Below are 13070 nucleotides of genomic sequence, written 5' to 3'. Positions count from 1 at the left end.
GGCATGCACGCAAGTTATTTTGCAGGTGACAATATGTCTTTGTTAATTAGTACTTAGACTTTTAAAATCACTGACAGACTCGTTCTTGATTATTTTCCTTATTTTCTTTAATTCTAGGAAGAATTCCAAGTGGAGCTGCTAGTAGATTATCCTTTGCGATGTCTTGTCTTGATTGCTCAGGTTGCTGCAGAGATGTGGAGAAGGAATGGGCTCTCCCTGATAAGCCAGGTACTACTACCACAATATTCAGTAGTAGTATGTCCTAATGGTGAATGCAAGTGTTCCCCAGTAATGCCCCCAGTGGTTGTTTAATCCAGTGCAGAAAGAGGTCATGGGGATCACTCCTGCACTAATAAGAGAAGCTTCTCAGTGGGAATTTAGATGACTTGGGTTTGTTTCTAGTTTCATCAATGGCTTTCCTCCCCAGATTAGACAAGTATTTTCATCTCTTATGGCTGTTTCTGAGTAAAGGAGGAGACTGCCTTTAAGTACTTGTATTTTATCTGCTTTAGCTTCACTTTGTTTTTTTTTTTCAGTTTGACAGCAGCCATTCTTTGTGTAAATCTATCACAGGACCTTTTGCTGAAACCAAAATAAATATTGGTAGTCCTCTGTAGAATTGTCTTGCTGAGAACTGGCTAGGGAGAAGGAGGAAGTTTTGATTTTAATCAGTAGCAGCTGTTAGAATTATATTGTCTTAGAGGGGATGAAAAAGTACAGCATAGACATTCCCTGAATAGGTGAAAAAACGTTTTTCATTTATCAAACTACTTACCTGTTTTGTAAGAAACACAGGGCTTCCCAGTGTTTTACGGTTTAAAAAAGCCTCAGACATTAACTGGTGCATATTTGGCAGGGCATTCCTTCTCTACTTAAAATTTGTTTTCCTGTTTCTCAGGTATTCTATTATCAAGATGTTAAATGCAGAGAAGAAATGTATGATAAAGACATCATCATGCTCCAGGTATAGTCACTGCTTGTTTGACTCAAACTTCTCATGGAATTTCTTTTAATTAAATGTGTGTTTATTTTTTTTCTTGGTAAAAGAGTATTTTTAATAATAAATAAAGAACCGTGATGATAACTGGTGTTCATATGAGTTTGGGCTTTTTGATAGATAGGTGCATCTCTTATGGATCCAAACCAGTTCCTCCTGCTGGTACTGCAGAGATATGAACTTGCTGATGCTTTCAAAAAGATCAAGCCCACCAAAAATCAAGTAAGTGGCAAGTATTTCTGAGGACTAATTTCTTTGCTTTTTGTTTATGGAGCCTTAATACAAAATGCTAGTTACTGCTGATTTTTATGGCCACACTGAAAGTCAGTTAACAAAAGATCTAGTGGTTAGATAAATGATTTTGTGTTTGGATTTTGTAGAGGCTTACTCAGAATTAGCAAACAGGTTTTGCCCTCTTTGACCTTTATTTCATAGGGCATCTTTCAAAATCCACGTAAGTGACTTCTCCATAGCATTTCTGTGTCTCAAGTAATTTTATGTGTTCTTATTTTGTCTGGAAGTTTCTTGGACTCTTGTGCTACTTATTGAGGCTTGAACTTCCATTTAGCACCTCATTTGGAATACATTTTGAGCTGTTGTTTCTTTTTCTGTTTGTGAATCTTGCACTTCAGTTGCAGAATAACATCTCTCCTACAAGTACAGGCGTTTTTTTCCAGCTTCTTAGATGTGATGTTTCTTCTTACTATACAATGCTTCAGTGAAGTAGTGCATCTGAAGGCTGAACTCAGTGTCATTTGACATATTTTTCTTTCATTTTTTTCTCTTTTTTAACTAATTTATCTAATTCTTGTAGGATTTGATCAAACAATGTAATGTGTTAATAGAAGAGATGCTACAGATTCTCATCTATGTTGTGGGTAAGTTTAATTTCTCTCTGTTGTAGTAATGAATTATTAAAGGTTTAATAACTTTAACATAGATGGTACGGGAAGACTCTTGGAGAAATCCTATTTTAAATAGATGGCTTAGTAACTGAAGTATTTGTCAGCTGGGAGCAATAAGGATTGCACAGTGTTAGGTAACTTCATAATTGACTATTAAAGTAGAATATGAAGAGAAACTCAGTCTCAGTCCATTTTGTTCAGAAGCCATACTAAAAGGCACTTTTCATCTCAGACACGTAGGTTTCTGGAAAATGCAAACTTATACTATGAAACAACCCAGCAATAGCTTTACTTCTGTGCAAAATTCAGAATTGCTTTATAGCTGTCATATTTGCCATTCTCCTTTTAATTTACTCTGGTAGGGGAAAGATACGTGCCTGGAGTGAGTAATGTGACCAAAGAAGATGTTATCATGAGAGAAATCATTCATCTGTTATGTATTGAACCAATGGCTCATAGTGCAATTACCAAGTCCTTGCCTGAAAATGTGAGTCCTGGTTTATTTACTTTTTTCCTTAATTTACTTTTTCTTATGTCTTTCTCCGCTTTGGCTTCCATATTCTTATATAGAATTGTTTTATTTCTGTTATAAAGCACAAATATTGGTTTCAGAATTACAAGAGAGCATGACAAAGGAGCTTACACACCTTACTGATGTAAAGGTCAATGTCATGGATGCAAGTATGATGTAATCTGAAAAGCCTTGTGTGCTGGTTGTACGTTTTGATGAAGAGGTGGAAAGTTTTGGAATATTCAGCCTTAGTTCTCCTAGATTCAAAAATAAAAGTTTGAAAATTATTTTATCTTTTGGCCTCTTAAGACTGTGCAGCTGGGTTCCATTCTGCCCTGTGTACCATCACTAAATCTGACTGTGTAAATTTTTGCCACTTAATCCTGGGCAGGTGCATTGGAAGTCAAGTATTGTACAGGCCTATTTGAAAGCACAGGTTTCCCTGCCATTCTATTCCAGCTGTTAAAATTCAAGCAAAGGAGAGGGATGTGGATTAGAAGTTATATCATGTGCAAGTTTTCAGGGCTGGCAATCAGTGCAAAAAACCCTTCAGTTTTATTGGCAATTAAATAGCTTGGAATATTGTCAGAAACGAATAATGGGTGATCCACATTCACTGGTTCAAGAGGCTAAAACTGATTGTCCCTGCACTGAGGCTGGGTATGGCACTGCTTTGTTTCTGGAGATCAGCTCTGTTGTAAATAAAATTTTACACGGTTAAATGAAAGTATTAGCTGTCTTTGATGCTTCCTTGTCAATTATGATTATCAGCTTTCTGAGTAATAGAGGGCAAAATATATTAATTAATGAATAAACCAAAAATCTCTGTCTATTTTTGTTGCATCTAGCATAATACTGAAGATATTTGAGTCACTGTGTATTTATCCCAAACTAAATTTTTTACCAGGAGAACAATGAAACTGGCTTGGAGAGCGTAATTGATAAAGTGGCTACATTTAAGTAAGTTCTTGATATTTGTTTTTTGGTAGCTTGAGGGTGAAATGAGATCTCTTGAATGTGAAATGAGATCTCTTGGATTATACAGGTTAAACACACTGCGCTGCACATTCTCTGTTCATCTAATATTTTGCTGTCTTGGAATATACTTTTAAATACATATAGGAAAGAAAAGTGTAATGGAATTCCTGAAGCTGTAGCTTCTCTCCTTTTGCCCCCCTCTTTCTTCAGATTCAGTTTGAGGAATCTCAGGTGTTTAGTAATCTCAAATCATGATGGGAAAATCTTTAAAAGTTCATTATATTTCAGAGATGATTTGGAAAATTAACAATTTATTGTACCTTTGACAATCACCAAATAATTATTGGCTTAGATGTTATTTAATGGCTAATTTGCTGTAGCTTTCAGATGATAGTTAATTTTATTTAACAGCTAAGTAAATACAAACATACAACAATCAATTGTAGCAGTTAAGGAAAAACATGGCTCAAATGTATGCTATTTTAGTCACAAAAACATCTTGTAATGTTACTTATATTAGTATGCCTTATTTTAAATTCCTTGTGGGTTGCTTGTTTATGCTTAATCAAGCGTAACTATAGGTGTACCTAGGAATTTCACTTTGGGAATTATACGGAAGGTTCAAGAAAATCTCACTGGCTTGAAAGTAGTTGCTTGTATTACTTGTTTTGTACCTTGGTTAAAGAAAGTAATGAATTTTATACAATGATGTCCAATGTCTGAAATTCTAACCTATAAAGTTAAAAAGAGGTCTGACAGGTAAATTGTGTTACTAGTTTGCTTACATTCAAAGAGGTGCTGAACATACGTATTGATATATACATTATGAAATATTTCTCTGTAAGGAAACCAGGTGTGTCTGGCCATGGAGTTTATGAACTGAAAGATGAATGCTTGAAGGAGTTCAATATGTTCTTTTATCATTATACTAAGATCCAGCACAGCAAGGTAAGCACTTAAGATTCACTCTCAAAGGTTGAAAAATAGTACATACTTGTCCATGTTTAAAGGTTTTTGCCGAATCAAAGGAATTAACAGAATATAAAGAAATTGAGTCAGTGAAGAGTATATGCAGCTAACTTCAAAATTGAATTTCTAATGAAGACTGCAGTACAAACTGATGTGGTATGGTTTGTGTTAGTATTTTCTCTATGGTGATCTCTGTATTAACTCTGCTAATGCTAAGAACAAAATAGAATTATTTTTGAACTGGAAATCCCCAAACTTTGCTTTTATGGATCTTATTGAGGAAGCAAGTATGTCCATTTATTTATCTCTACTACAAATTGAAATGCAAAATGCATAGTGCTAAGCAGATTTCAGACAAGATTCTAGTTACACAACCACGTATTGATTACATATCATGCCACACTTCTCATTTATAGTTTCTCATTGTTTCATTATGTACTTCTGTAGAAATGCTGATATAACACTACTACTTTTTCTATAGGCTGAACATACACAAAAGAAAAGAAGGAAGCAAGAAAACAAGGATGAAGGTAAGAATTTGAAACAGAGTTGAATTTGAAATCAGCAAATGTGATAATTCAGTAGTGCATGTAGTGCACATAAAATGAGGTTTCGGGATGTGTCTTGTGCTCTCTAATCCTAACCTGCAATCTTTGAGATGCCAGTTTAATATATTTGCTCATCTCTTCTTTCCAGCATTGCCACCCCCTCCTCCTCCAGAGTTCAGTCCTGCCTTCAGCAATGTGGTGAGGATTCTGAACTGTGATGTTATGATGCATATACTGCGGACCATTCTTCAGAGAGCAGTAGAACTAGAAATCCACTTGTGGACTGAAGCTATGATTCAAATGGTATGGTTAACTTTAGTCTTCCTATGATTATTCCTGTGCAGAACATGTTAGCTGCTTATAAGATCAAAATGTATAAAGATAAACTTCAATTTTGAATTATAAGAATTTACCCTGTTTTTACATATCTTACTGACAAAAGAAATATTTCTAATTATTTATCTCCACGGTAAAATAAAAATGTGAAACATAGTATTAAACTCTTCAGTTTTCTATCTTGCTTTCCTCCGTGTGTTGCCTCATCAGTGAAGGTGTTTCCATATGTAATTCTCCTTGCCACATCTTTTTCTTGAAACTTCATGGGCAAATAAGTAAGCCTTTGGTCATCTTAAAGAAATTGGGGTTACTTCATCTTGTAAGCGCAGAGTCTCCGAATACGTAAATGTCTTTGGGGCCTCGGTCATTAAATAATACGATTTAACATTTAATTTTAGCATGATGACTTTGATTTAGAAAAAAACCAAAACAAAACAACAAAGGAATTACTGACATTATTGAAGTTGTTGTTTGTTTGTTTCTAAATATTTATAGGATTAGAACCTGAATTACAGACCGGTTGAATTAATGTTTTGTTAGAGTGCATAGATTAATAAGTACCTTACCTGCTAGTCTTTGGGTTATGGATTTAACTAAATATTCATAGATTTGTACCAGGAAAATGACAAGATTAATATGCTACTAATATAAACTGTGTGTAACTTTTTTGATTTTAATGCAAGTAATATAGAATCATAGAATAGTTAGGGTTGGAAAGGACCTTAAGATCATCTAGTTCCAACCCCCCTGCCATGAGCAGGGACACCTCACACTAAACCATGTCACCCAAGCCTCTGTCCAACCTGGTCTTGAATGCTGCCAGGTTGGAGCATTTACCACTTCTTTGGACAACCTGTTCCAGTGCCTCACCACCCTCACAGTAAATAACTTCTTATATCCAGTCTAAACTTCCCCTGTTTAAGTTTGAATGCGCATTACCTTTTGTTCTGTAGTCCCTGGTGAAGAGTTCCTCTCTGGCATCCTTGTATACCCTTCAGATAATGGAAGGCTGCTATGAGGTCTCCACACAGCCTTTTACTCTCCAGGTTGAGCAGCCCCACTATTGTCAGACTGTCTTTGTACAGGAGGTGCTCCAACCCCATTATCATCCTTGTGGCCCTTCTCTGGACTTGCTCCAACAGCTCCATGTCCTGCTTATGTTGAGGACATCAGAAATGCACATAGTACTCCTAAGTGGGGTCTCATGAGAGCAGAGTCGTGGGGCAGAGAAATGCAGGGAAATTATGTTGTGCATTGTTACTTTACTTTCCAGGTGCAATATCTGCACTTTTTCTCATTTCTGTGTTTTATCATGGATACATTCAGCATATAGTACATAAACATCCTTATGTTTTATGCCAATTTTTCAGACCTCTAACAGTGAATAAAATTTATTATTTTTCTCCTTTTTAAGGTGCTTCATCTCCTTTGCTTAGGGTTACTAGAAGAAAAACAGCAGTTACAGAAGTCTCCAGAAGAAGAAGTAACCTTTGATTTTTATCATAAAGCAACACGTATGTTTTCTTTTCTTTGGACTGGCAAAGTAAATTAGGCTAAGTTGATTTTATAAGGATGAAAATAAAACTAGAAGAAAGTATTCAGTGATTTTGGTCAGAAAGGGTGTACTTTATGCTGTAGAATTAAGAACTGCTAAAAGATTTATTATTTTAGTTTTAATAATCAAGAAACCATGTTTGGACTAGCTTCCGTTGTTCACAGTTGCCAGGTACATTGAAGAGGATATTTGCTGCCTTTCCTAGGAAAGAAATGGGAAAGTAATTCTAGTGTTAGAAAATGGTTCTTTTGCAACAATATTGTTGAAATGGAAACTAAGAACTCCTTGAAAAATGATAGTGGATTTAAATGAGCTGCCTCCATCTTTTGTACTCCTGAAATGTGCAATTATTGATTTATGTGCAAGTTAAAGTCTCTTACTATGGTAGTGATATAATAGAAGCAAAACTTAGTGGCTATAAAGTCTGCTTTTTTCACCCCTAAATCCTTACAGAACACTTCCTAATCTTACGTTCAAAGCTAGTCAGTGGGAGTTGGGATCTACATTTTCTAAATAAACTTCAAGCTTATTTAGAGTTTCTGCTTCACTGTGTAAGGCTAAATTAAAAAAATAAATCCATTATCAAGCTAAACAGAAGTGCCGTTTGAGAGATGAAACAGAGATAGGACTTGTCTCAGGTTTAAAGCGCGCTTTGTGTTAGTGGCCTAGAATGTTATGAATTTTTACCAAGGTGTGAGGAAGCAAATGATTAGTGTAATTATATATATACATATATTTCAGGAGAAATAAACTTGTGCACACTTTGCTGTTAGTAAACTTAAGTAAGCTACAAGTACTTTACTGCTTCGTGATGGAGCAAAAGGCTGTTCTGGTTTTGTCTATACTTCTGCTGTTGGCAGTAGCAAAAATACTTATCTACAGGAGGGAGACGTTATACTACATTTAACCGGAATAAACAGGTGAAATTAAACTAGAAATGTAACTACAGAGGTTGCGTTATAGTTAGCAGTATTTTAAGGCATGTACATGTTTGTAAGTACATTAAAATGTTGGTGTTTTCTCTTTTTCCTCTGAAGACCCATGCTTTTCTATTGTTCTCTCCTTTGTAAAGGAATGGGAAGTTCTGCCTTGAATGCTGTGAGCGTGTTAATGCTTCTGGAAAGATTAAAAAGAGCTCCTCAGTTAGAGGCTCAGAAGGACACAGTCAATTGGATACTGCAGGTACACAAGGGGGGATAAGTACTGCCTGAGTTTAGTAATCTAGAAAGCTTTTATGAAAGATGTTATGATGCTTATTAAGGATAGTTGGAGAAAGCAGTAAATGAAAACTGGAAGCTTAGTTTTGACTACCTGGGCATATACTGGAAAGCTTTCTGTTCTGGATGTATATGGTTTTGCATGATTTTGGTGACTTATTTCCATAGGATGAGCCACATCTCTCCTGAAATAAGCTAGCAGTCTCCCCATTCTTATGTGCAGATGCTTTAGCTGCTTAGCAGTATTAGTGCTGGAAGACTGGGAAACTTGGAAGATTTTACTTCATACTGAGCTGTGCTCATCAGGTTTAGGATAAACACAGCAGTGTTACAGGAATGCACATACTGTCTCAGATGTTTTTGTTATTTAGGTGTTTGGCAGTTGGTTTAATCCATTTAAAAATCTGAAAACAGAGTGAAAGTAAATATGTTTAATCCTGTCTATCTTGTAATAAGAGCTGTTGCATTTTAGTTTTGACATGTAAGTCTCTATTCCTAGATGTTTGACACAGTGAAAAGATTGAGAGAAAAATCTAGTTTGACGACAGTAGCAGCTACATCAGGATCAGAAACTGCAAAAGGTGATGAGGTAATTAAAAAAAAAAGTTCAATAGAAGCCTTGTATTTAACGTTTTGAATGACTGTTTTCAAAAAGGTGCTTAATTTTTTATCTAAAATGATATTTAAAAATATTAATTTCTGATATTGCCTATGCATAGGATTTAGATTCTAAGATCAGTGTTTTAAATAAACTCATGGTAAGCATGTTTTGTGGAATTCTAAGCAGCTAATGTGGTTCTGTTTGTACTTCCGAGTAAAGTGAAACTGAGGGGGGTTACTAAGTAATTAGTGTTGATTTCTTGTTTTCATGATTTAACCACTTTTCTATTATGTTGTCACTGTGGGGTAGTAAGAAATACAAATCCACTTAAAATGATGTCTTGCAATTTATGTGACCTACCAAGAGGTTAATCTGCTTTACCTTGATCATATAAAGACATGAGGCTGAGGTGATTATTCCGTCTGTGTATCAGTCTGTATGCCCTGCCCTCAGAATAACTTTTGAATCCAGTGGTCAAGTGATGCAGGGAAATGAGGATTTCAAAGATTATAGCAGTGCCCTGAGCTTTTTTTTTTTTTTTTGTGGGTTTATTTTTATTTTTTTTTTTTTTAATTGGCAGCTGAATAGAAAAGAAGAATCCAATCTAGCTTAGGCCAGTTTGCTCTTACACGTTAGGTTCGGCAACAGCTTGCTGGCAAACAATCTCTTGGCTAGTCATTGTATGTGTAGCTCTAAACTTACCACATCATATGCTGTGCTTCCTTTTTGAGAAAGTTGTCATTTTTTATGTGGTAAGGTAAGGGAACAAAATGCAAAAGCACTATAAAAAAAGACTCACAGTTTCACTACTTGTGGGGCAATTTGTTGTTTGATTTCCTCAAAAAGCAATGGTATTGTGAATGGAAGCAATGTACATAATGTTGAATTCATGCCTTACATATTGAATAAGAGGAGTTAGGTTCTATATTTTAATTCTTCCCTGTGTTTTTGAATTCTACATTTCCAAAGTATAGAAATACTTTTTAGATTTTGAAAAATATTATAGATGAGGATATACACTGGGAGAAGAATAGTTTTCCAATCTATGATAAAGAATTGAGGAAAGTACAATCCTCAGAGTCATAAAATGTTGCCACAAAAATGTAGGAACAGTGTGTTTGCTGTGTAATTCATAGACAGTTCAAGATAAAATGTTCTTGAATTCCTGTAAGGGGTTTTGCTTATGGGGAGAATAACAGAACTCTGGAGGAGTCTTGTGATGTTCGCCTCGCGAAAGTTTCTTAAGACGGCGAACTAAAATGGATCAGGTATTATTTATTGATCCTGTCTTTGGGCAAGGGACTGTACTAGTGACCTTTTGTGGACCTCTCAAAATCTCTTTTTTCTGACTATGTTAAGGAAACTAGTGAACATCTAAGAGTTTGGTTTTGCATTTTACAGCTAGCAGTTAACATTTTATTTTTCATCATTTAAGTGTTGTCAGTTAAGGAATTTGATGCCAGTGGTTAGAATGCATGAAGATGGGCAAAATGCTTTTCATTTTCTGATGTTCTCTGTTGCGTGATTTCTTTATTTTCTTTTATTGTAAGACACAGAGCACTCAGGATAAAGAGAAAGCTGAGCGGAAGAGAAAGGCAGAAGCAGCTAGGTTGCACCGTCAGAAGATAATGGCTCAGATGTCTGCACTACAGAAAAATTTCATTGAAACCCATAAGCTGCTGTACGAGAACACATTGGAAGCACAGGGGAAAGAAGATGCTATTATGGAGGAAGAAAGGTAAGAAAAAAACAGACGCCCAGAGTTCTGGTGGTAATTGCTCATTACCTGCTACATAATCATTATACTGCATGAAAATGTTGAAAGTACATTCAAGGGACAGACTTGCAACTATCATGTGTATGCTCACTTTGTAGAGCAGCATAAGAGAAACAATAAGAAAATTAATTATTTCTTCAAAAGGTACTTATATTGCTTAACATTTGGAAAAAAGAAATGTCATTAGAAAGCTGCTGAGTTGACAACGCTAATTTTGGAGGTAAATGTCTCCCTTATATGAAAATTTCAGTATTTAATTTTGAAAAAATCTGAAAGCCAATATGCCTTTAGGTTAAGTTGCAATGAAGAAAATTTTTGTGTATCTCAGGTTGCTGATATTTCTATTCGTTAGTTTCCAGAATCTAATACTGGAGATGTTTGGTTTATATTGGTTGTAATATTGTTGGTATTGATTGCTCCTGTTCTAGAGCTGCTTCAGCAATATTATACACCTATTTTGATCTAAGGAATAAGGAATAGTTAAAAAATACTTGGAAGCTTATTGTATCACAAAGCATTCAATTAAGGTATTGGCATTCATCTTCAATATGTTTTCTTCAAGAATAGGAAACAATTTCAATGTGTCTGTAGTATTAAACATGTTTAATCCAATCTGCATTAAATAGAGCTTCCTTAGTTTCTTGCTGTTAGAATCCATTCTATTGTGTTATTCCATGTTAGCTAGCTTCCACTTTCTTTTTTTAAAGGAAACTGCATTTTAGTGAGGATTGAGATGTTTCTTCATTTTTTGGTCATCATTTGGTTTTGTAAAGCACTTTGGTATAAAACCAGAAATGTTAGAAGTGTATAACATTTCTAGATGTTGGAAGAATAAGTTTATTTAGAAAAAGCCATCTGAGATTATTTTATATCTTTCTCACTTATGATCCTACAGCATGTCTTCAGCAATTGATTACTCCAAAATTGCTTTGGGTCCCAAACGAGGTCCATCGGTTGCTGAGAAAGAAGTTCTGACCTGTATTCTTTGTCAGGAGGAGCAGGAAGTGAAGTTGGAAAGTGCTGCCATGGTATTATCTGCTTGTGTCCAGAAATCAACTGCCTTAACTCAGAATAGGAGCAGAATTATTGAACAATCAGGAGGTATGTGAGCTTTCTTCTTTTAGACTACAGACAGTTCCATACCTAGAGCGTAGACACTTTGAACGTAATTAAACTCTATATTCAGTCGCATTGCTTAAATGGCTTACTCTACTTAGTAAAATGAAAGTGAAATTTTTTAAATTGTTCTAAAATCCATATTGTGAAGCTTAAAAAAGGGAAGTGCATGAAGATTTTAATGTGCTCCTGGGAAATAATACAAACACAAGAGTTAGTGTTGCATAATGGCATATTGGTAGCAGGAAACACAAAGACCAATGTGAGTTTTATTATAAGTAATAATTTCTTATACATGAGAGAGATTTTGGTCAGTTATTTGAGGGAAAGAAAGAAAAGGGGAAAACTTCAGTACTCACTGAACTTTTTTTGCTCTCGTTTTGAAAAAGAAAATTAATTATCATTGAAGATCAGATGCTTGATGGCTGTTAATTTTAACCATAGAGAAATCCAGTCCAGAATAGGATAAGAGAAGTTGAAATAATATCTAGGCTAAGAAGTAGAAACAACTGTTTGTCTTTAGCAAGAACTAACCAACCAAAACCCCCAAACCAAAAAGACACAAAAAGTGAAATGAAAATATAATTTGGATGATAGTAATTATTACTAGTTCATAAGACAATATGAAAACCAAAGGCAGACTGTAAAGCAATAAAAAATAGCAAAAATGGATTTGTCAGGAAAGGAACTTAGCAAGCCACCTGCATAACTGGTTTTGTAGGTGATTTATTTTCATGTTTTATTAGAATTTTTGGCTGTGTCCTCCTTAATACATAGCCTAGGCAAATGATTTAGGCAAAATCACCCAAAATCAGCCCAAGATGGATATAGGTATCATAAAACCAGTAGTCTGATTCAAGCACACTATAATAATTAAAAGTTAGAAGTGATAATTTTTCTCTGTAAATTTAATTTTATTTTTTTAACACAGGTAAAATTTTAGATAAGCTTTCTATCAAATATTTGTGAATCAATTTACTTTTGAGTTGTTTCACTTAGTATCAAGGTTAGTGTTTACTCCTCTGAGTCATTAACAAATACTGAATCATCCTAGACCCAGGACAGACACCTACAGAATCCTGTTAGATACATTTTTCTTTTAACAGTGAACTACTGAAAATGGCAATTTTGAGCCAGCTGTATAGAATTTTTATCTAGCCCATGTAATAATTGCATCCTTCTTTTTTCCTTTCTCCCCTTTCTTTTCTGTGCTACTCTGAAGTACAAATTAAGTCCTATGCTCTTGTAGTCAGATACTTGCAAGCTTTCTGCAGTGACACCTTGGTCTATTGAAAAAAGGCAGGAATGAAGTTCTTTTTCCTAAAGCCACTTCTGGCTATTATTTATAGCACATACTCTCCACTGCATGGCCCTCGTGCAGCTCATCAGTTAGAAGCAGGCCTGTTAAGAGCTTTTCTTTGAAGATTCACGTAAGTGAAAAAGGTTTGTTCCCAAAAAGCAGAAGTGCAGGTAGTGGCAAATTAAGTGTTATACCAAGGTTCCCTTTCTTCTTTCAGTTTCCATTTGACTTAAAGCTGCTTCAGCTGCTGTGAAATAGAA

The 13070-nt window shown here is 35.1% G+C and overlaps 1 protein-coding gene across 2 annotated transcripts in view; it reads left to right on the top strand.

Annotated features, from left to right (window-relative positions):
- UBR1 (ubiquitin protein ligase E3 component n-recognin 1) overlaps window positions 1-13070 on the top strand; it is a 66049-nt gene that overhangs the window by 33799 nt on the left and 19180 nt on the right. For both annotated transcript variants that reach the window (XM_061343730.1, XM_061343728.1), the window contains exons 17-30: window positions 118-228; window positions 899-964; window positions 1118-1219; window positions 1812-1875; window positions 2265-2389; window positions 3321-3373; window positions 4237-4339; window positions 4842-4890; window positions 5057-5211; window positions 6659-6758; window positions 7872-7981; window positions 8516-8605; window positions 10168-10355; window positions 11290-11495. In XM_061343730.1, coding sequence (XP_061199714.1) covers window positions 118-228; window positions 899-964; window positions 1118-1219; window positions 1812-1875; window positions 2265-2389; window positions 3321-3373; window positions 4237-4339; window positions 4842-4890; window positions 5057-5211; window positions 6659-6758; window positions 7872-7981; window positions 8516-8605; window positions 10168-10355; window positions 11290-11495 — 1522 coding nt within the window. The remainder of the gene's footprint in view (window positions 1-117; window positions 229-898; window positions 965-1117; window positions 1220-1811; window positions 1876-2264; window positions 2390-3320; window positions 3374-4236; window positions 4340-4841; window positions 4891-5056; window positions 5212-6658; window positions 6759-7871; window positions 7982-8515; window positions 8606-10167; window positions 10356-11289; window positions 11496-13070) is intronic.

This window comes from Neopsephotus bourkii, unplaced genomic scaffold (genome assembly GCF_033783945.1).
Source record: "Neopsephotus bourkii isolate Nb327-2 ecotype Australia unplaced genomic scaffold, CSIRO-AGI_Nbou_v1 NB_1825, whole genome shotgun sequence".
In the NCBI taxonomy this organism is placed as follows: Eukaryota; Metazoa; Chordata; class Aves; order Psittaciformes; family Psittacidae; genus Neopsephotus; species Neopsephotus bourkii.
The sequence above is the reverse complement of the archived record's forward strand: the minus strand, read 5'-3'. Positions and strand labels throughout refer to the sequence as shown.